The sequence below is a fragment of the Podarcis raffonei genome, chromosome 10 (genome assembly GCF_027172205.1).
Source record: "Podarcis raffonei isolate rPodRaf1 chromosome 10, rPodRaf1.pri, whole genome shotgun sequence".
NCBI classification, from domain to species: Eukaryota; Metazoa; Chordata; class Lepidosauria; order Squamata; family Lacertidae; genus Podarcis; species Podarcis raffonei.
This window is the reverse complement of record NC_070611.1, coordinates 10,484,959-10,508,970: the sequence shown is the minus strand read 5'-3', so window position 1 is coordinate 10,508,970 and position 24,012 is coordinate 10,484,959. Positions and strand designations below refer to the sequence as shown.

At 40.7% G+C, this 24,012-nt stretch overlaps 1 protein-coding gene and 1 pseudogene across 4 annotated transcripts in view; both read left to right on the top strand.

Moving 5' to 3' along the window:
- The window catches only part of LRRK2 (leucine rich repeat kinase 2), an 85,954-nt gene that overhangs the window by 1,155 nt on the left and 60,787 nt on the right, over positions 1-24,012 (top strand). For 3 of the 4 annotated variants that reach the window (XM_053406114.1, XM_053406113.1, XM_053406112.1), the window contains exons 2-9: positions 107-192; positions 4,615-4,724; positions 12,124-12,212; positions 13,580-13,714; positions 16,581-16,715; positions 18,257-18,388; positions 19,459-19,578; positions 22,991-23,115. In XM_053406114.1, coding sequence (XP_053262089.1) covers positions 107-192; positions 4,615-4,724; positions 12,124-12,212; positions 13,580-13,714; positions 16,581-16,715; positions 18,257-18,388; positions 19,459-19,578; positions 22,991-23,115 — 932 coding nt within the window. Of the gene's footprint in view, positions 1-106; positions 193-4,614; positions 4,725-12,123; positions 12,213-13,579; positions 13,715-16,580; positions 16,716-18,256; positions 18,389-19,458; positions 19,579-22,990; positions 23,116-24,012 lie in introns of those variants that run through there. The other variant, XM_053406116.1, reaches the window with a different exon arrangement.
- On the top strand, positions 21,085-21,981 carry LOC128422310 (malignant T-cell-amplified sequence 1-like; annotated as a pseudogene).

Sequence of the window (24,012 nt, the reverse complement as noted above, 5' to 3'; positions counted from 1 at the left end):
GAGTAACGTGGCAATAACTTTTTCGCTCTCTCCCCCCCCCCCGCCCGGCATTTTCCTATTTCGCTTTTCTTTTTTATTTATTTTCTCCCTCTTTGGTCTCGCCCAGGTCCTCCCTTGCTCGTCGGCAAGAACGTCCACGTGCCTCTGTTGTTGGTGCTGGCCTCGTACATGAGGGTGGCGAGCGTGCAGCAGGTAAATGAATAACAGCACGTTTAAAAGAAGAACGGAAAATGCTTGCATGGGTGAAAAAATGTGTGCCTTTTAAAAAACCCGCTGGCAGCACTGAGATGATAAATTCAGCGGTGTAGATCAGTTTTGATGGATGCAATACTGAATGGTTTCGCGGGTGTAAAATATTCAGGGATTAATGAGAAAGAGAAGAAGGGAAGCCGTTGGTTTAAGGTGGTTTAAAAGAATACCAGTGGTTCCTCGGGTTACATACGATTCAGGTTACACACTCTGTTAACCCAGGAACATTGCTTCAGGTTAAGAACTTTGCTTCAGGATAAGAACAGAAATCGGGCTCCAGCGGCAGCAGGAGGCCCCATTAGCTAAAGTGGTGCTTCAGGTTAAGAACAGTTTCAGGTTAAGAACGGACCTCCGGAACGAATTGAGTACTTTTACCCGAGGTACCACTGTATTCTAAAATGTAAAATAGAAAAACTTAATAAAAATCTTACAAAATAAAAAATAAAGAACTGTTTGTTGGGTCGCAGAATTGAGCACTTGGAAGGGGACCCGGTCATCTTGTCCAAGGCAGGAAGAAGCAGGTGGCCCAAATGGCAATCAGACCCCTTGGCTTTATCAGCAACATGCTCTAACCCACTGAGCTATCGGCTCCTCTTTTTTATACTTCTCCCACCCCTGCTCCCAGCCCAGCGCATAGAGAATTGTGGAGTCGGAACCACAAGGGTCGTCTAGTCCAACCCCCTGAGATGCAGGAATCCTTTGCTCGAACCTAGAACCCTGAGATTAAGAGATTCGTGATCTACTCACTGAGCTATCCCAGCAGATGAAGAACAATTCGAGTATGTTTTCTCCAACCTAAGTTTATTGCAGGGTGATGTCTACTGCAAAGTTTTACATGATATAGGTATATAGAAGGCAATGCCCAAATGGAAATCCTAGATCCGAAGATGCTCTTTGTGGTGATTAGGGATGTCTCAACTCAATTTGTACCCATTTCTAAAGCAAATTTGGGTTCACTTCATGTGTGAGTTACTTGAAAATGGGGAAGCAAGAAAAAATGTGCCATCCTGAAGAGAAACTATTCGGCTCATGACATATGCATTCATCCTTAAGGTGCCCTAAAACTTGATGTTTCCGCTGCTAGTGCATGAGGCTATTATGTCTACCCTTTGAAAATGAGAGTACTGCAAAAATAAGTGACTTGAATGTTCAAGTTCAGCCATCATTCCAGTTCCGTAAATCCAATTGACCTTGTCTTGAAGCTCTTCCCCTGGGGCATTTCTACCTTTTGTAAACCACCCTTTGATCCTTGAATGAAGGGCAATATAGAAATTTAATAAATAAAAATAATACATTTTAACAATTTGATGACTGGCAATGGTGTAACCGATGAAATTCTTGACATTTTCATGTCGGGAAAAATGTTAACTGTAAAATATGTGCTGCAGGTATAGACTTCAGCATGCTGTCTCATTTTGGTTAAGTTTAAAAGCAGCGCAAGTTGAAAGGAAATGAACCCATCTATTACCGTATATGTCTTAAGATTTGCCCTGGATGTTCTAACAGGCTAGCCCACTTTAAAACAACAATGCGAAAAGTATTATTTAAAGGAGTTATTCAAATTTGCTTAATTTGCATGTATAATTTTAATTGAGATATGTAACTATAAGTATTTTCAAACAACATTCTTAGAAAACATGAATACAAAATAGTTAGAGACTACATGTCAAGAAATTTACATATCTGTTCCATCCGGCTGATATAAATGGTTTCTGCTTTAAGTGCACGGCATATTGTATAATAAGCAGAGAATATCACACCTCAAGCAGTAATTTTAAATAAAGGAAACTGTTGGAATGCGAACCATACATTTTAAAAAGGAAATTATGTGGGTGTGTTTAGTTATCATAATAATATGAGTGTTTTTCAGGCAGAAATGAACAAGAAGGCAGCTGGCAGCCTCTATGTCCTGTCTAGTCTGGTTCTGCTTTTGCGGGAGGGTACCTGTGAAGATCTCTCCATGATTAAGTTATCATACACTCAAATTAAATAAGAAGTGATCCCCCCCCCCGTTCTGTTCAGGGTTTGATCCTTCTGCATAGTCAAAGAAATGGATGCTTTGGACAAAGTTGATGATTATGGACTCTTTGCACTGCTGTGGCCTTTTTTCATCAGGACTAATCAACATGCTAGTTTATTATTGGCTTCATGACTGCAATACAAGCAGTGGCTTGTGCCGTAAAACCAAATGTGCATCCTACACAATGCATTTCTGGAAATAAGCGGTTTGCTATGTTTTTATAAAATCTACCAAATCAAGTGGTTAAAGCTTTTCCTTCAAAGTGTGAGGGGAGGAGTTTTAAAGAATGTGGATGAGGAAATATTTGATCTTTGCACTCTTGGGGGGGAAAGTAGAATACAATGGATGCTTGGGTTGCAAACGAGATCCGTACGGGATGCACTTTCGCAACCCGGAGCATTGGCAATCTGCCTGAAATGGTAGATTCCATGATAATTCCTCTCATTTCGATTCTGCTGATTATTTGAAGTGGCTTTTAGTTATGTTGTCACTTGAGGAACAGGGCTGCCCTGAGGGCCCTTATACACAAGCACAAGGCATTTCTGGCAGCTCTTGTCTTTTCACTTTCATGCCACTCTCCAAAAGCCCTTGAAGCAACACTCCTAAGAGACGCAATGACTTTCCCCCTACTTGCTTGTAGTTCCTTGTTCAATGCTTGGACTGTTGCTGGGTAGCAAAGCACCAGATGCTGCTGTCACTGTAAAGGATTGGATCAGAAGACAAATAACAAGAAAAACTTGGGCCAATCTCATCATATTTTGTGCCTTGTTAACTTGTATGCTGCGTCGTATTAATTTGTTGGACTAGATGACCCTTGGGATCCCTTCCGACTCTACAATTCTATGATTCTAGGAAGTGAAAACCAATTTCAGATCATCATGACAGTGTTTTATCTCTTGAAATTGACAGAAGGAGAAGTACCGTATTTTTTCGCTCCATAAGACACACTTTTTTCCTCCTAAAAAGTAAGGGGAAATGTGTGTGCGTCTTATGGAGCGAATGGCGCTGCGCAGCGGCCCTTCAGCGAAGCGGGAGTAGAAATGGAAGGGTCTCCGTTCTTTCGCTTTGCTGGAGAGGCGCTGCGCAGAGGAGAGATTTTTTTCCTTGTTTTCCTCCTCTAAAAACTAGGTGCGTCTTCTAGAGCGAAAAATACGGTAATGTCCTTAGGTGATTTGCCTTTACTATCTTAATGCCTTTAGGGTAAACTAGAAGTTTATATTTCAGACCTCAGTTTCTGAATTTGACTAAATAAGTACAGTGGTGCCTCGCTAGACGAAAAGAATCCGTTCCGCGATTCTCTTCGTCTAGCGGTTTTTTCGTCTTGCGAAGCAACCCCATTAGCGGCTAAGAGGATTAGCGCTATTAGCGATTTAGCGGCTTAGCGGCTATTAAAGGATTAGCGGCTAAGCTGCTAAAAGGCTATTAGTGGCTTAGCGCCTTTGAAAAAGGGGGGGAAGCGGGGGGGAAATGGCGAGACTCGCAAGACGTTTTCGTCTTGCGAAGCGCATCGCAAACGGAAAACCCTTTCGTCTAGCGGGTTTTCCGTCTTGCGAGGCATTCGTCTTGCGGGGCACCACTGTAATACAGTTAAAATGCAAATATGTACTTGTGTTGTGAATTGGTCACATGGCATGCATAAATTGGCAGGACGCCTCTGGAATCCTTTCAGATTACCACTTCGATGTTTATTCTGCAGAGATATGACCTTTTAAGTGTGTATTATTCACAGTTGAAAGTATATTCCATGTAGTTTACCTTTTAAATGGATATTCTTTGAACTGGAGTGATGTGGGCATTGCTTCCACATTGTCTGGACATGCAGTGCGTTGATAACACATTAATAGACTGCGTCCACAATGCCTATCTCAATATGTATGATGCATACATTATCAGTGAATTACGAAGCTGAAATCTCTCTTATGGAAGCTTGAGTAATGTTGGGAAATCCCTAAGCATGTGAATGAGGCTCCAAAGGTGTCTTGTGACAATAGCAGTAGCTGTCAAGTTTTCTTTTGACTGGCAGTTGGAATCAAATGCAGAATGAAAATACCCAAATTGTGCCATAGGAGGAAGTGTTTATGTGTATGTGTATTTAAATAGCAATTGTGTGTGAAAGAGAGATAATATTTTTGAAGCAAAAAATCAATAAAAACTCCCCTCAAACCAGTATACGTTAAAAACTAGTATCTCAATCTGAATAGTGTAATAGCATGTTTTGAAAGTTGGACTAAATCTGCCATTGTAACATTCCATCCACAGAACTTTGTTGTTGTAAAGTCTTGTGATGGTGCAAAAAAGAGCTTGATGTGTGCTTTGAAAACTAGTTGTGTTTTTTTGCTTTTAAGGTGGGATGGTCGCTTCTTTGCAAACTTATCGAAGTTTGCCCAGACACGCTTCATAACTTAGCAGCCCCTCAAGGTGTTGGGAAGGATTGGGAAGTGCTTGGTGTTCACCAGTAAGTACATTAATGTTTTAAAAATAGTGTAATGTGTACAATTCAGTGTTTCCACAAAATGGAAATACATAGAAATTACTATTATTACTGGAGAAATGTGATAGTCTTCCCTAACCTTTGTTAACTATTTCAGTTTCTGGGCAAAATCAAGCAAGCCTTACTTTTATCACAGTTTTGGGGCAAGCGTGGGGGTTGTTGTTTTTTTGACCTAATAATTTCCCATTTGAGATTGTGGGGCTGGCTGTTCACTAGGTTTGGAAAGAAACAAAATATGAAAAAAAAATTCCTAGAATGGTGTGCCATTTTAGCTTTTCTAATGTATAAATGTATTGTTGTGTTTGGTTTTATTCTTTTGTGGCAGGGTGACTTTAGTGTAAATGTTTACTGTTATGTTTAAAAGCTGTTTATCACCTAGTGTATTTGTATTGTTTTAAAATATGTGCTTTGACAGAGTTCCCTGCAAGAATATTGATAACTTACACTAAAAACAAGTGAATAATAAATTGTCACTAACTGTTGGCAGAAGATTTAGTTCTTCTCCTTTGACTTAATAACCAAATGTATGATTCGTTCTCAGAAGAGAAGAAAGAACAGTTGTAAATATAATAAGTTGGTGTTTAATTTTGCATGTTGTTACTATGGACCAGAATATAATATCTGATGTCGGGGATACCTGATTGTCTCAGCCTCACTATGTGAAAAACACGGGTTTAGACATATGCCACCAAATCTCTCAGAATGTTTACAAAACCTGCTGGTAGCTAGTGTATTAAGCTTAGGTGTGAAGTGCATGCCAGCACTAGACAAAGGATGATATTTTAACTAAGATTGTTTTATTGAGTGGAAACTATGTACATAAGGAAGCAGCATGATTTACATTAAGGTCTTAAAAGTGCTTGACAAGAGTTTCTGTAGCCTCAAGTCAGTGTTGCTGACCCCAGCCTTTTAGTGGCTTTTACCTCAGGCCAAATTCCATTATCTTCCACCCTAGCCACAACCCACCACTCCCACAACCCAGTCTAGCCGCTGGAGACAGTCTGCCTCCTAAATTTCCTTCTCTGCTTGTACAGTGGTACCTCTAGTTGCAGACTTAATCCGTTTTGGGGTGCCATTTGCACCCCAAAAAGTCCGCAACTAGAGTGCCTCTTTCTGCACATGTGCGCGGCACAATCGAGTGCTTCTGTGCATGCACGTGGCGCGCAGATCGCTTATGCGCATGTGCATGCCGTGTTTCTAAGCTGAAAGTCCATAACAAGAGCGGAACACAACTTGAGGTATCACTGTACTGGCTGCTTGGACAGGTTAGGCCACTTGTGTAATCTCAGGAGAACTTTTCAGCCCAACTCAATCACCAGGTCTTTTTCAATCTTGACCACACAAGTATTAACAACGCACAAAGTATTAATATCCAGGCCTTAGCTATTCTCCTCAGCTTTTCTCTCTGCTCACTCCTTCCTTTTTTATTATGAATTTATTTATGATTTTCAATTTTACACATTTCAATAATTTTATAATCATTTTAACATTTCAAAACTTGTCTTCCTTCCCCCTCTTTCTGCAGTTCCTTAAATTTATTTTTAATATTTTCAGCATATCCAAATTAACTCAATTTACTCATTTGTTCATCTACTTTAAATATATACTTTTATAAAACTGCAGGTTATTACAATAATCCTGCCAATGTTCTTATCTGTTTACCATTTATTTGTAAATCGTCAATAAACCATTTCCATTCTTTTATAAAAAGTTGGTTATCTTGATTTCTTATTCTTCCGGTAAGTTTCGCCATTTCTGCATATTCTATAATTTTTTGTATTCATTCTTCCTTTGCTGGGACTTCTTCTTTCCATATCTGGGCAAGTAATGTTCTTGCCGCTGTAGTAGCGTACATAAATTTCTATACAGTTTGGGCAGTTCTCTCCCTATAATCCCAAAAGGAAATTGCTCACTCCTTCCTCGTCAACTCCTTTCTGTTCCACCTCCTCAACTGCTTTTCCTTAACTGACAGTTGACTTCCCTGCGACATATAACTCCCACCTGACTGGACCTTCAGCCAATCAGATTCTTTTCTTAACCACACCAGCCAGACTAAGAAGGTAAAGGACCCCTGCATGGTTATTCTGCTCTGGTCAGACCTCACCTGGAGTACTGTGTCCAGTTCTGGGCACCACAGTTCAAGAAGGACACTGACAAACTGGAACGTGTCCAGAGGAGGGCAACCAAAATGGTCAAAGGCCTGGAAACGATGCCTTATGAGGAACGGCTAAGGGAGCTGGGCATGTTTAGCCTGGAGAAGAGGAGGTTAAGGAGTGATATGATAGCCATGTTCAAATATATAAAAGGATGTCACATAGAGGAGAGAGAAAGGTTGTTTTCTGCTGCTCCAGAGAAGTGGACACGGAGCAATGGATCCAAACTACAAGAAAGAAGATTCCACCTAAACATTAGGAAGAACTTCCTGACAGTAAGAGCTGTTCGACAGTGGAATTTGCTACCAAGGAGTGTGGTGGAGTCTCCTTCTTTGGAGGTCTTTAAGCAGAGGCTTGACAACCATATGTCAGGAGTGCTCTGATGGTGTTTCCTGCTTGGCAGGGGGTTGGACTCGATGGCCCTTGTGGTCTCTTCCAACTCTATGATTCTATGATTCTATGATTCTAAGTCCAGTCAAAGGTGACTTTGGCGTTCTTCAGGCCCGAGGAAGCCTAAATTAACCTGATTCAGGACCCACTTAATAAAATCTGAGATTGGCTCCCTCTCTCCTCTGTTAGAACCAATCACCAAAAACTGCTGCTACACAAGGCTGTGGCATCTTAACACAAGGGGTCCTGCCCAGATGGAACCACTGTTCAGATTATATTCCCCTCCAGTTTATATCATTTTCCTTCCAACAAGCCATTGTACTGCTTATAGGATCTGTGCATAAGCTTCAAAGAAGCAAATGGGGGGGGGGTATAAATATTTTATTACTATTATTAGGTTTTTTGCAGAGGAAATTGATTACAAATGCGTGAGGTTGGGTAGAGCTAATTTGGGCAACAACTTCTATAGCACAGAAGGGGCCTGGGTGGAAGGTTTGGAGAAGATGGGCTTTTTCTCATTACATTCTTAGTTTTACCTAAGTGTCTCTAGCTTTTGATGAGTTTTTAGGGTGGCAATAAGTCCATCTCTCTTTCTTATGAGCTGAGTAAAAAATCATGGAAATGTGATATTAATGCTTATTTTGTCTACTGTATATATTTGTATATTAGTATCAAGCGGATGACCTGGATATGCTAAAGGAAATCTTAAAAATGTACACGCAACAGCAGTGCTGTAGGATGATTAAAACTTTCAGAAAAATATCTGTCCCTTTTTAGAGAACAGAAACTTCTGTAACTGATGAATTTTTCACGAAAGCTTTTGCCATAATGAATGTGTTAGTCTTTAAGATGCCACAGGACTCTTGGATGTTTCTGTTGTAGAACTGGGCTAAATCTGCCCAGACAGCCTACCTTGTCCCTTGGGTCTGATGACTAATGTTGTGGTAAATAGTACCGTAACCATTTTCAAGGAGGAAAAAAAGTAAAGTCTCCTAGTTACTTTCTGAATATTTCAACATCTGTTTTGTCACAGAGCTTTCAGGAAGTAGGGGAGGTGAAAACATTTCACTTCTGTCTTTAAACAGCTTTTGAGGTTGTGAATACTGGGAGAGAGGTTTCCGCAATAAGTTTTACCGTTGATCTGAGTAGTGAACTAATAATTTTCTGCATGTTTTTTTTACCCCACCTTCGTATTGGTAGCTGCTTCTTACTATATTAGTTCATAGGCTTACACATATTTCCTACTCCTAATTTTCATGACGTTTGTCCCTTGATAAACACAGAGTTGGAGTTACATGTGTGGAGTTTTGCCTATTAAATGGGGTGTTGCAGCATCTCGATTCTGCCTTCTTCCTGTACCCTTAAACAATCTGCCTTAGGTAGGTGGGTAACCATAGCAGCAAGTGAAATTATACTTGGGGATGAGGGGGGTTTGGCAAAAATCCCCCCCCTTCTGTTCACAGGGGCCTCTTCTGGGCTCAAGCCCTTTCATCGGCAGGAGGACACTTGGATCCAGCCAAAAATGTTTTGTAAGGTCACATAAATGTATACTTCTCCAGAAATCGAGAAGAAAATCCATCATTTGATAGACCTGTCAAACTGTAGCAGGTTAGCTCCTGTCCCCTCCTGCTGTTTCCAGCAAATGGTATTCAGACGCATACTAGCTCTGACCATGAAGGCAAAGCGTAACCATTGCGGCTGGTAGCCACTTATCTTCCATGAATTTCCCCAATCCTTCTTAAAAATAATCAAACACTACTACTTTTGGGAGTGAAATCCACAGTTTAACTCTGAATCTTCCAACACTCAGTTTCACTGGATAGCCCTGAGTTCAAGTGTTAATGAGAGGGAGAAAAACTTCTCTCAATCCATTTTCTCCACACCAGGCATCATTTCATACAACTCTTTCTCCCCTTACTCACCTTTTCTCTAAAATAAAAAGCCGCAGATTTTGTAACCTTTCCTTATAAGGGAGTTGCTCCATTCTCTTGATCATTTTGGTTTCCTTTTCCCAAACCTTTTCCAGCTCTACAATACCCTTTCTGAGGTGGGGTGATGAAAACCGTGCACAGTATTCAAAATGTGTTTACACCATATATTTGTATAATGGCTTTATGATACTGATGTTTTTATTTTCAGTTCCTTTCCTAATGATTCCTACCATGACACTTGCGTTCTTTGCAGCTTCCATGCACTGGCTCCACACCTTCATGGAGCTATACCTGACACTATACACTACAGTTCCAAGGTTTCACTAGTTTAGACCCCATGAGTGTTTGTGTGAAATTACAATTTTTTTGTCCCAGTGTGCCAACACATTGAATTGCATTTGCCATTGAAGTGCATTGTCCATAAACCCAGTTTGGAGATATCCTTTTGGAACCCTTCAAAATCTCTCTTCATTTTAACCACCCTGCACGATTTAGTATCGTTGGCAAACTTTGCTATCTCAATGCTCACCTTTGACTCTAAATAATATACAGTTCTAAGCTGCATATGTGGCATTAGCATTTAAGTTAAATTGCAGTACTTGAACACAGCATGTGCAACTGGGAAGATAAAAAATTCTGAAGATCTGTTGATCTTAAGGAATAACAATACAGTATATAATATAAAAGCAGATGTGCCACATTAAGAAAATGAGGAACCCACCTGACACATTAAGGGAAGAATAAGATTGACAGCAAAGCCAGCTGTTCTCTGTGTGTTTGTGTTTATACACACATGTATAAACTGACACCAGGCAATTGCCTTGCTGCCTGCTAAAAATATTTTTGTTCAGTTCTATTTGATCAAAAAAATGACCACTGAGCATATGCAGAGTAACTTTCATCATTAAGAATAGGTTGCCGTTGTCATCCTCTTAAAATTAATTATCCCCAGGGCAGACAGCAAGGATGTCATATAGATCTGAGCCGTCTTTCTTGTTAGAGATTAAGCACTGCTTGCCTTCCCTGGATTATATTCTGAGAGCAATCCATTTTTTCTCTTATGAAACTGATAGTGCTCCTACTTTCACTACTACCAAATGACATGAAAGAACTTCATATCTGACTATATCTTCTTATTCTTTTATCGCTGTACACAGTTGAATTTGGGATGAGTTGAAGGTATACAGCACTGCTGCCTAAGACATTGTATTCCGTAGCCTGTGGAGCCATTCTAAAAGTTTGGAGGAAATTTGCCCCATCCCTTCATTTCTTCATATCTTTGAAGCTTATTTACATGCACTGAATGCAAAGCTAATAATTAGACCCTTTGGGGAAATATCACCCTGGTATGTGACAAGGTTTTAAGCTGATTTGAATCTTTCCTTGGAGTCTGTCAGTGCAGAGTTTAATGATACAAGACGGTTGCACAGGAGACAGTTGTGCCTTGGAGTACCCTCTGCAGCAAAATAAATATTGACAATGCACCATGGCAGCTTAACAAGTATCATGCTTAATTAGTGTGTTAAGCTGAATCTTCCTTTCTAAATGTCTCAAACTTCTTCAACAACAGCTAAATCACTCTTCCTATAGTTAGTGCAAAAAGCTGAGGATGCTCTGTCTTATTGGCAGAAGTTCAACAATGATTTGAAGTCATTGCAGGACCATGTTTGTATCATGTAGACACTTTCAGCTGTATTGCATTTCACCAGTGTACCATAAATATCTTACGAATACTTTGCTATATGAGCACCTCCATGCATTTGTATGCAAAGGGGCAGCGGTCAAGGTCATTTGGTCGTTGTTTGCCTATGAGCCTTGCTATATCCTCAGCAAGAATGCCGGTCCCTTCAGCCAGAACTCATTTTGGTTCAAGTGTATGCAGGGAGTGGGGAGAATGCATAGCATCTTCCTCTGTTAATCCAGGAGTTCTTTATTTATTTTATTACACTTGTATCCCATTCACATCCCCACCACCACCAAGAACCTTAGGGCAGTTCTATCCCCTTTTCATTCTTGGAACGCTTTGAGGTAGTTTAGGCTGATTTGATAGTGACTGGCTTAGGGCTTTTGAAATTCATGGCTGAGTGAGTATTTGAACTTTAGTCTCCCCAATCTAACACTCTAACCCAGGGCAGTCCAACATGCAGTCCTCAAGCCCTTTTTTAGCAGCTCTTGGCAACATTTCATGCCCCTTACCCTCCTGTCAAGTGCTGGACTTTGGCAAGGAGGTGTGAGGGCTCTGACAGGGTCCTAGAGTCCTCCAGCCTCTTTCCCCAAGCCTAATTCGTGCTTTCTCAGTTTTGGGAAGGAGGTGGGAGGGTTCTAGGACCCTGTCAGAGCCTCACGCCTCCTTCTCAAAGCCTGGCTCCTCACTTATCCAGCTTTGGAAAGGCAGTATGAGGGTGTGTGTGTGTCAAATTTTGACTGTGCTCCCACCACCTCTGCACAACAAGGCAGTGTGCGGCCTGTGGGTTATGTGTCGAAGTACTTTTGGATCCCATTTGGTCTGAAAAGTTGGGCTGCCCTGCTCTAATCAATTTGGCTCCCTTTGATTATTTGGGTGATGTGAGAGGGTCCCTAGAGGTCTGAATGCTCAGTGGACAGGCAGATATTTGATGACAGCCACCTGATATAGATAGTGAGATTTGTGTTCAGAGGTGCATGGATATACACCTGGATATTCATCCATGTCGTGATATTCATTCAGATTCCATTAGCTAGTTGTGTCTTTTGAAGCATATGTCCATCTCAATTGGTAGTTATTCGTTGTTGCACGCAACTAGAAGCATCTATGTATGTCATGTGATTTTTATTAGTACTTGCTTTCTTGAAACTTAATGTGAGTGTTTTGTTCTGGTATCAAGTTCATTTTTTCTGTTTCCACTTCAGGCACATTCTTAAGATGCTTAAAAACCACAATGTGAACATACACCTTTCTACAGTTGGCCTCAAAGCATTAAATATGCTTCTCTCTTCAGGTACTGCCTTTTCCAAATGTTACAATTACTTAGGGTTAGAAAACTGTACAGAACACTGCCAGTCTTGCATTTACCTTAACCTTTTACCTTTACCTTACCTTTAACAATTGGTCCTGGTGGCTGTTTAATCTGTATTGCATTAGTTAATGCATAAGTACCTCCTATCCCAGGAGGAAAAAAGTGTGCATGTGTGCCATCAGTATCCTATTCCTGGATTGAGCAGGCAGCTGTTCTAGTGTGGCAGAAGCTGTTCAAACATAGAGCCAGAAGCATAATTGAAAATGGCACAAAACTCTTCCATCATTCTCCAACAATTATCTGTGGAAGCAGGGAGGTAAGCAGCCACCCACTTTATGCTCTTAAGAGGGTGGGAGAGATTGATTGTTAAATCACATTTCGGTATGAAACCAAGGTGTCACCCTTCCTAGTAAAAGGATTCAAATTATTTTACATCATGAGAATTCTGGTCCTAGGGACTTCAAAGCAAACATGTTACCTGTTGCTTTGCTGAGGGACACAAACTTTACTTGTATTTTTTTGCACATTGGTAACACAATTATGTTTTTTGCTTGAATCCTGCATTGCCTATTATCAAATTATATAGATGCAGAAAATGTGTAAAACGGCTGCTAACACTTTTACATTTCAGGACATTGCCATTTTTTATGATAACGGCAATGGATTGACAGTAGGATTAAGGATTAATGCTGTTCTAGTACAATATTTATTTGGCAGTAAGTAGAGATGGGGAAGAAATTCAATTCAGTTTGCGTGTAAAGCTGAATTTATGTAATCCATATACAGTGCTGTAAAATAATTCACACTTCTCAGAATTTTCCAGTGCCAAGCATTATGTACAAAAGTGTGTATACTAGGTTAAAGTGTGTGTATAATTGCATATGTTAGTGAAAATTACATACAAAATGCATTACAGCATGGGAAATTGCTTTACAAAATATGTGCACAGGCAAAATTGCACACAAAAATGTGTTTTATCAGGAGAAATGTGCACTAAAATGGTGATAAATTATCCTGGTTTTTGTTTTTAATCACAAACTGATGTGGAAATGTGGAGGACTGAATTTAAGATTGGAAGAATCTGACAAATTGCCCATTCCTAGTAGGAAGTCCTATCAAATGCAGTGGGTTGTACTTCCATTCTACATAAACATGCATCAGATTGTTGTGTAATTTAGGCGTGCAATCTACATGCATACCTGGGAGTAAGTCCCACTGAAACTTTGTGGCTTATTTTTGACAATCCAGTTCTGAGATAATGTATTTTTAAAGTGGTTTGTGACTGCAGAAAAAAAAAATGTTTTGGTAAACCTGCAACTTCCCTCTCCCCCCCCCCCCCCAATTTGTAGATGTAATAACACTTCTTCTCTTGGAGGAAGGAACAGACGTATTTTTACTGATATTTGATGCCATGGACACATTTTCTGATAATGAGGAGATCCAGAAATATGGATGTAAAGCTTTGCACGTGCTTCTTGAAAAAGGTAAATCATGAGAACAGGTATTTTTGCTCTTCAAGTTCCTGGTGTTGCCTGATGAAACACGAAATATGTTTGTGAAATAAGGTGTTCCGGAAGAAAATACTTTGTAGTTCTCAGCTGAATCATTTAAATTACTCATTTTCCAAGCACTATTTTGGAAAATAAAGTGACAGCAGTAGTTCTGGGTGACAGCAGTAGTTCTGGGTGGGTAGCAATGATAACCTGCAATTGTAAGCTGCTGCTTACAAGAAGAGTTGATTAGCCAAGGTGATATTAATTAAAGAAACCACCTCTTCCTAAGATTGACAGCCGCAGGAGTGTGTGGATATCTGCATCATCACTGGTGCTGGGAGCTGCAGACTGTCCAGTAAATAAGGACACATATCCCAGATCACTTGATGTTGAATTGGTACCTTTATAGTCTTTAATTAACCTGTCTGTCTACTGATTGGTGTCAAAGCAGATCCCACCATTCCTTTAAATACATTCCTTGCCCTGCCAAGCACTGGAAAACCCAAGGTATAAAAGAGGTGCTATGCAGTTGCCTTTAGTGCTCCTTTGCTTGTGTTTGGGAAATTTTGTGACTGCTGTGGCCAGCTGCAAATCTTCTGTGACACAGCAACAGGAGTGGTAATGGCATACGGTCAATACACAAATGCTGTATCTGGATCATGGGTATCTCTTGGATCTTGTGGCAGAGCTTGGCCTGTTAAGCATCCACCCACAGTTTTTGTGAATTTAACATTTAGTTAATAGCACCAAAAACTGATCAGTTCATGCTGAAAAATCTATGTTAACCTTGGAAATCCTCTTCTGAAAATGGTAGTTTTGGTTTTTTTTAAAAAAATCATTTTCTGTAAGCAGATCGAAGTCAATAAACTTGTTTGATGCCAAAAAGGTGTTACGCATTATTCTTTCCACAATTTGCCATGTACAGTAGTGATTTCAGAACTTCCTAGTAGACTTTTATTTTTAAAATCTTATTTTCTTTGGAGATTGTCTATCTACTACTTCCTGACAGTAAGAGCTGTTCGACAGTGGAATTTTCTGCCAAGGAGTGTGGTGGAGTCTCCTTCTTTGGAGGTCTTTAAGCAGAGGCTTGACAACCATATGTCAGGAGTGCTCTGATGGTGTTTCCTGCTTGGCAGGGGGTTGGACTCGATGGCCCTTGTGGTCTCTTCCAACTCTATGATTCTATGATTCTACTATCCTTTAATTATGCAACAGTCCAAAGTCCTTTGTGTCTGACTTGTGTTTTGTTTGGAAGACGATAATAAAAAGAAAATTGTATAAAGTTGGTTCATCAGTAAGGACTGCAACTCAGCGATAGAGTGCGTGCTTAGCACACACAAGGCCCCAGGTACAATATCCAGAATCTTCAGGTAGGTCTAGGAGGGACCTTGGTCTGAAAACGTGGAAACCCGCTTCTAAACAGCATGGACAATACTGATCTAGATGGACCAGTGGTCTGACTCAGCATATGGCAGTTTCCTGTGTTCTGTGTTCAAAAGCCTCCTGCATGCTGCTATGTGGAAAGTAAATAAAATAAAAAGTCACTTTTGTAGTTAATGGTCTTGTTTTTGTTCACCAGAGCTCATACCCAACAACTATTATTAGTATCAAGGCAATAGCTAGAGCTAGAAAGAATTCCCTAGGGAGGGGAGTTGAAATACAGTGGAGTAAATACATTTGGTGTGTACAGGAAGAATCAGGCATTCATGAAAACTATATTTTGGACCAGACAGGAAATGGAAATGTGTCACTCTTCCTATTCCTTTTCCTCTCTATCCTGTACAAAATTCCTATTGTGCAGACAACCAGCACACATTCTAAACAAGGGGAAATAATTCTCTCCCTGCTGATCCACCCCCCCCCCCAAAAAAAAACCAAAAACCTGTGGCTTCCACTGCCTAGGAGATGTGCAGACTGTGCTCCTGTCCCGAGTTGGCACATCTCAGGTGGAGGAGATGTAGAAGTATTTTTTGCTAAAACAGAACCAATGAAGAAGTTAGCAACAGCCAGCTCACACACTCCCACCTTAGGATAAAGAGTGGGTAAGTAATCAAATAAAAATAAGCGCTCACACAAGTGGTCTGCTCACGTTAGTTGTGTAACATTGGAAGATTGAAATGACACAGGTGAATGGAGAAATCCATTCATAAAAGAGGAGATATCTTTACCAGTTCAGATGTGGAGGATCGGGATGGATGAAACTCGAAGTTGCAACAGAGAGGACGCCAAGAAGGGAAGTGGGTGAAGATGAAATGGAGGAAGGTTGGATGCTAAAGCAGGTTGGATGCTAAAGCAGGTACAGTGGAACCTTGGTTCCCAAACGGCTTAGTTTTTCAAACAAATTGGCTCCCGAATGCTGCAAACTCAGAAGTAAGTGTTCTGGTTTGTGAACGTTTTTCGGAAGCCTAACATCCGATGGGGCTTCTGCGGATTCCGATTGGGTGCAGGAAGCTCCTGCAGCCAATTGGAAGCCGTGCCTTGCTTTTTGAATGGTTTCGGGAGTCAAACGGACTCCTGGAACGGATTAAGTTTGAGAACCAAGGTACCACTGTACTTCCTCTGGGCTTGGGAGTCTGTTTTATTTTTCTTAACAGGCTCATGTCTCCCTAGCTTCACTCTTAATTTTTCTTCCCTATTGTTAACTCACCTGAATCATAATTCCTTCTGTCATTTGCTCATTATACTTTAGAACAGTCAGGTTTGCTTTGGAAAGAAGAAGAGAGCATGGGTAGTGGTCTGGTGCTTGTAGACTGCTCTTGTGTTGTCCCAGGTGTATCCTTAGTTTGCCTTCAGTGAATGAAAATTTACACATGTATTATAGAGCTTATGTCTTTACGTCTTTATTTTTAAAATTCAGTTCCAGAGGAGCAGCTGATTGAATTTGTTGAGGACAGAGATCACATGATCATACTGAATGTGCTCAAAAAATTCCCCAAAAAAGAAAACTTAGTACTTCTTGCCCTGTTGTCTTTACATTCATTGGCAGGACCACGTAAGTATTGTAGTTTTTAATATTTAGAGTGTGCATGGGGCGAGGGTGTGCCCTTAAGAATTAATCAGCAGTTCCTGTCTGGACTTGCAAATGAAGGGCAGTTCCTAAAAGAGAGATCATTGGTGTGCTCTGATCTGTATTTGATGTCTGAAAATTATTTCTGAACTGAAAGATGGGTGCTGCCTTTGTTTTGGCTCAATTCCTCAGTATAAGAGCTGTACTGAAATTCACATCCTCTTTGTGAAACCATTTGTGCTGCATGAAAACAGGAGTGAGTAGGGACTGACTATGTGCAAATTTCATAAAGCTTCCTTAAACCTTTTTGGGAGTGACTTGCCTTACTTTATATGAGGTTTCTTCTCATTCATCTTCTCACTTTCTTAAAAATAATTTTAAAAAGTTAGCTGCTGCTTGTAGCAGTGGCAGTGCTCCCCACAGCCTCCTGGCCATGTTTCCTGTACCATAACACTCATGAGTATAATACTTAATAGGTTTAATCATGCCAGCCATATGACCTGGAAAGTTGTTTGCAGACAAATGCTGGTTCCCCATAGTTAAATTTGACTGGACTTAGCCGTGCAGGGGTCCTTTACCTTTACCTTTACCTTACCTATGTTCCTAATGTAGATATTAAGCAGGCAAAGCTTTTCCTGGCCTGGAGATACGGAGTGAAAAATTGGAAGTATAGGAAAGCAGTGCATGAAACGGAGCTAAGCACAACTGGAAGGTTCAACACAACACACTGAGATTCTTTTTTGGGTGGGTGTCAGCCTTTGAAATAGTGTCTGCTGGCACTCATTTCTGCTCAGCCTACAGCTGGCATGCCACAGCTAAAGTGGAAGACATTTGAAAATAAAGGTTTCTCAGAATTCTGTTCTGAACATTGTAACAGTACATTGAAACTGTGTGTTTGCCTAAGATATTGTCAATGTTCTGTTCAGAATGCAGGAAAAAAACCATGCTTGGTCTAGCAGTAGAAATACGCAAGGTGATTTTGTTGTGCACACTTCAGTCTTACAATGAATTACCATATTTTTCGCCCTATAGGACACACCGTCCCATAGGACGCACCTAGTTTTTTGGGGGGGAAATAAAGAAAAAAAAATTTATTCCCCCCCCAGCCGTGGGGGAAGCCCGAGATTTTAAAAACGCACCTACTGTAGTTTTTAGAGGAGAAAAGGATATCTGCCCGAAGCGCGGGGTGCTCTGCTTCAGCGCGCCCCGCGCTCCGGGCAGCAGGCTGTTACCCGCCTGAACAGCAACCTCAGCGCAGGCTCCCACGGCTTACGGAGATCTGCGCGAAGCCTGGAGAGCGAGAGGGGTTGGTGCGCACCGACCCCTCTCACTTTCCAGGCTTCAGCAAAAGCCTACATTCGCCCCATAGGACGCACACACATTTCCCCTTCATTTTTGGAGGGGAAAAAGTGCGTCCTATGGGCCGAAAAATACGGTAATATTCCCATCAGTCAATTTTAAAAGAACACTTGTGCATGAATCTTTCTTCTTCTCTCAAATAAGTTTATTCCTTCTGTTGTGTTCAGCTAGCAATGCAGAAATTCTTATGTCTGGAAATGTGAGGTGTTACAATGTCATCGTTGAAATGATGAAAGATTTCCCCGACAATGAAGCAATTCAGGAAGTGAGCTGCTGCTTGTTGCACAAACTTGCATTGGGTGAGAACATGATCCCCTTTATTTAACATGGGTGATATTTCTAGAGTAAACTGGATTTATCTGTAGAGAAAAATAGTAGTAAAAAGGGTGCATAAAGAGCTCCATGAATATAGAGGAGCTTCTGAAGCCCTTTCTGAGAGAGCATGTTATGCTGCCTGGCAAGATTTCCTGAAGCTCAGGGGACTTTGGGACATCAGTCTCCAGTGCAGCAAGAGAAGCTGCAGTTGAAAAATAAAGCTGTGAAACCCCAGTGAATGCACAGAAGCACTCACTAAAGATCCAAGGAGTTCTTTGGATCTTGGGCACTTACATAATCTGAAAAGGTCTCATTTGTTCAGGCCTTTTCTCTTCTGGGTGTAGCTGCCTTAATCGTAGGAAGAACCCCCTTTTGTGTGAGAAGAAATTGAGGAGAGACCTGCTCACAGTTGTGTGTTTAGATTTGCTGCCTCGCCAGAAAAACAAAACAAAACACCACATTACTTAATGTGTCAGATTGGTACTGCTTGGGAGGGATTTTCCCGGTAGAAACATAGCTTTTGGTTTCAAGATTTGAATTTGACTCCTTGGGACTGTTTCCATTTTAAAGCAGGGATATGGAACCTGTGGCCATCCAGATGTTAGAGTCCAGCTCCTATTAGTCCCAGCCAACATGATCAATGGTCAGGGTGTTCAGAAATATAGTCCAGCCACATCTGGAGGGCTACAGAGCCACAATTGCAAAACCAAAACCAATCTTAAATGCCTTTGAATAGTTGTGATTCCTCAGAAGGAACAGAAAGCAGGCAAGGGATTGGACAGAGCTTCTATCTATTTGACAAGGTTTTCCCACTGCAGCCACTATCACCCCAGTTCATGTACCCCACTTTTGTAACTACGTACAGATAAAAACAACTCATAGTTGTTTCGAGAGGAGAATTTGGGGGCCGTTGATTGAAAAATTGTATTTACTTTTCATGAATATCTATTTTCTACTTCATATGATGGCCATTGCTGCGCAGTATGTGTGTAAAATGCATGCATCCAGTGTTTGCTTGCAACTCAGTTAGCTTTTTTTAATCTCTTGTATACAGAAAACTTTTTCAATATCCTGGTATTGAATGATGTACATCAATTCATTGTAACAGCTGTTGGAAAATACCCTGCTAGTGCAAAGCTGCAGGCTGCAGGCCTCAGTTGCTTGGCTCTTCTCAGTAAGTAGCTGTATAAGTTAAAGAAATTATGTTTCTCAACGCTCCTACGACTTGCTGATAGAATATTTTTGTCATATGTGACTGCAAAATTGAATGAACAATAGCCTTGTCAGTAAGGGAAAAGGTAGACCAGTCTTCTCCAATATGCTGCCCTTTAGATTTTGTTGGACTAAAATAATAATAATAATAATAATAATAATAATAATAATAATAATAATAATTTATTATTTATACCCCGCCCATCTGGCTGGGCCTCCCCAGCCACTCTGGGCGGCTTCCAAAGAAACCAAAAATACAGTAAAATATCACACGTTAAAAACTTCCCTGAACAGGGCTGCCTTAAGATGTCTTCTGAATGTCAGGTAGTTGTTTATCGCTTTGACATCTGCTGGAAGGGCGTTCCACAGGGCGGGCACCACTACCGAGAAGGCCCTCTGCCTGGTTCCCTGTAGCTTTGCTTCTCGCAATGAGGGAACCGCCAGAAGGCCCTCGGCGCTGGACCTCAGCGTCCGGGCAGAATGATGGGGGTGGAGACGCTCCTTCAGGTATACTGGACCGAGGCCATTTAGGGCTTTAAAGGTCAGCACCAACACTTTGAATTGTGCTCGGAAACGTACTGGGAGCCAATGTAGGTCTTTCAAGACCGGTGTTATATGGTCTCGGCGGCCGCCCCCAGTCACCAGTCTAGCTGCCGCATTCTGGATTAGTTGTAGTTTCCGAGTCACCTTCAAAGGTAGCCCCACGTAGAGTGCATTGCAGTAGTCCAAGCGGGAGATAACCAGAGCATGCACTCCCATAATCCCTGACATTTGGCCAAGCAAATAGGAGTTGGAATCCAAAATATTTGGACAGCAGCAGGTTGGGGAAGACTGCTCCAAAGGACTCTATAAACACTTTGCTGTAACCCCTCTGCCCCAAATCACTATTGTGTTTTCCACTTTTCTGAACCGATGGCCACTTTCTTTGTATCCCCTTTGCAGCCCATTCATTACTTCTTGTTAGAGTTGAAAGCAGCCCCATCCTGTTGAATCATCCATGTTCTTCCTAAAGGATGGAGGTTCTCCTGACCCTGTTCCTCACAAAATATTGTTGAGGTCCCCATGTTTGAAGCTAATGGAGACTTCCAACATGATAGCTGTAATTCATGTAATTATCCCACAAGTTATGGATGGAGCAGGTATTGACCATGAGGATGCTTTGGGCAATGTTGCTTTGGCACCTCATAACAGATATTCCAGTTCTTTGTTTCCCTTCTTCTTTATCCAGACTCCTGATAGCTTCCTCATCTCCAGTCAGGTTACCAGGCAGGCCACCAACATCCCCTGACTTCTTATGCATCTTACAGCCTTTCTATGTACACCCATCCTATGAGGTGGATCACGTGCCATAGAGTTTCTGTTCTTGTATTTATTTATTTATTACCGCTCTGTGTGTTCTCTCTTGCCGGTGAGACACAGAGAAGCCACACTGTGTTTGGGACTTTTAAAAAGAGAGAGGAGGATTGGGGAAATCGAACGCACTTGGTGGTTTTCTCTGTCTTACACCCAAACACCCTCACTCACCGAAGGCGCACGTTGCATTCGAGGAACTGCCAATTCCTAATCAACAAGTAGAAATAGCGGCGTGGGCTTGAGAGTGGGAACAGTTCCTGTGTGGGAGCTGCTGCTGCTGCTTTTAGTCACTGGCCTTCCAAGCCCTCGGTTCTTAGTGCTCTCGCGGAAACCTCACCAAGATGTTCAAAAAATTTGATGAAAAGGAGAATGTGCCCAACTGCATCCAGCTAAAAACGTCTGTTATTAAAGGCATTAAGAACCAGCTGATAGACCAGTTTCCTGGGATCGAACCATGGCTAAACCAAATTATGCCAAAGAAAGTACTATGTGAAGATAGTACGTTGTCATGAACATATAGAAATCCTCACAGTAAATGGAGAATTGTTGTTCTTCAGGCAAAGGGAAGGACCATTTTATCCCATGCTCAGATTACTTCATAAATATCCATTAATTCTACCACATCAACAAGTTGATAAAGGAGCCATTAAATTTGTACTTAGTGGAGCAAATATCATGTGCCCTGGTCTGACATCTCCAGGAGCTAAACTTTATCCTGCTGCTGCTGATACAATCGTGGCAATAATGGCCGAAGGAAAGCAACATGCCCTGTATGTTGGAATCATGAAGATGTCGGCAGAGGATATTGAGAAGGTCAACAAAGGAATTGGCATTGAGAATATTCACTATTTAAATGATGGTCTCTGGCATATGAAGACGTATAAGTGAAGCAGCAGGAAGAATCCATTGCCTCTCAGCTGGGCCTGTTTTTAATTCTTCTTTTAAAATGTGTGGCTAAATGTAAACTTTGTGGTGATGCTAAATAAATCAAATGAATGCTAAAAAATAAAAAAAATAAAAAGAGAGAGGAGAATGGCCGTCTTCTGCTTACCCTGTCAAGAGGGCAACCATTCCCATTCTGGCCTAAAGCAACACATGTAGCTGAAAACCTGTAGCAGAACACCTGAGAAGGCTTAGTAAATGGTAAATCTCCAGAATTCTTTTTAAAAAGACTTTTTTAAAAAATGAGGAAGGCAGAAGTAAGAGATGAATAAGCAGAGTGCTGGATAAATATATATATATGCAACGCATCATTTTGTTTGCCTGGAGGAGCAGGTTGTGAGCATTTCATATGCTTGTGGTTGCAGAGTTTGGCTTCTCGTGGTCAGATAGGAAGGTGTCTTTGCAAATGAGTGTCATCTCCTTTTAAGACAACATATTAGCTGTATTAAATAACCTCAAATCATCTTTGTTTTAATAGTTTTAATCAGTTAAGACCAAGACAGTCAAGCAGCTAAATACTTGGAATAGAAGACAGACCTAACACATAGTCTTAGCAGTCATAAGCTTGCTTTTAATTTTAAAGCATCTTATTCTGGCTGAAAGAAAAGCAAATTGTAGATAATAGGAACACACCATGGGAGTGGCAGCTGCCTCACCTAGATCAAGTAAATCAATAAAAACACTTAACTAACTGAGGTTTTGCTCCCACCCTAACATGAAGTCTGCCCCTCCTAACATGGAGCGTGCCCCCACCCCAAATCCTGGCCATGCACATGGAGCTCACAGTCTAAAGTTTTAATGAACACCATTCTGTATCAAAATGCCCATTAATATCAGTGATGGGGTTTCAGCTTGAACAGAATTCAGTTGCTGTCTTAAATTCTTGAGTCAAATGGTAGCTTGCTGAAGCTTCTGTTAAAATGCTTCTGCTATAAATATGTCATTGTGCTTTTGGTTTTCCTAATGATAAGCAGTTTTTTGATCATTATGTTTCATCACCTTCAGTAGTCTGTTCTAGAGTGTGAAAACAAGGGAATATTCATATTTTCAAAATGCAAATAAATAACTTTTTCCCCAAGCGGAAACAATATTTTTAAGCAGAGACTTGGAAGAGGAGGAGGTGGAGGAGGAAGAAAAAGAATTGTGTTGGCTGGAAGCCTGTTATAAAGCATTAAAATTGCATCGGAAGAATATAGATGTACAGGTAAGAAACTGCGGGTAAAGAATTGGGAAACATGAAAAGAGTCCTAAATGATGTGCTTTATATAAATTGCAACCAGAGGAAACAACAATAAAATTGGGTAGAAATATTTTTCTTAAGCATTTACTTGCTGCCAATAATGTATTGCATTTTTCTAATATATTGCATTCTTAATTTTCAAATCATACCTTACAATCTTCAGTGTGTTTTATTCTCAGAAGTGGTTGGTGTTTTTTCACCGTTTCTCTGTTTTATTTCTTAGTTCTCTGTTCTCATTTCTCTGTTCTCATCTTACTGGAGAGGAACTGAAGCTCCGGGATAGTAGTTAGCATAGTTGGACTTGGCTTTACTATGGTTCAGAGAGCAGGGTCCAAGGGCTTGAAGTCTTGGGCTTGGGGTGGAGGAGCTTAAATGCTATGGCTTCCTTGATCCCTAACCTTGCTGCTTGACAATCTTGTTTGGTCCAGATTTATTTTTTTTAAAAAAATAAATATTTATTAGGGTTTTACAAATCAAAAAATTCATCATTTCAGATAGATCATTACAATAAATAAAGCTCACATAAAAAACAGAAAAAAACAGAGATATATAACAAAAGAAAAAACAGAAAAAGAGAAAAAAGAAAAATCCACTTTTTTAAATTTACAAAATTCCATACCCCTCTGTCTTGACCTCCTCACATCTCCCTTTTTGTGTTCCTCTTTATTCCAATCAAATTCAGCAAATTCAAACCCTTATTTAAGCCATGCTTAAATTATATTCTTCTAATTATTATGTCCCAATTTTTCATTATTTTAGCCCATTCCTCATCTTATATACTATGACATAATATTATTCTTGTTCATAACCCCTTCTCCTTTTTAACATTCTTCTTTTCATTCACATTTAACCAGATCCCAC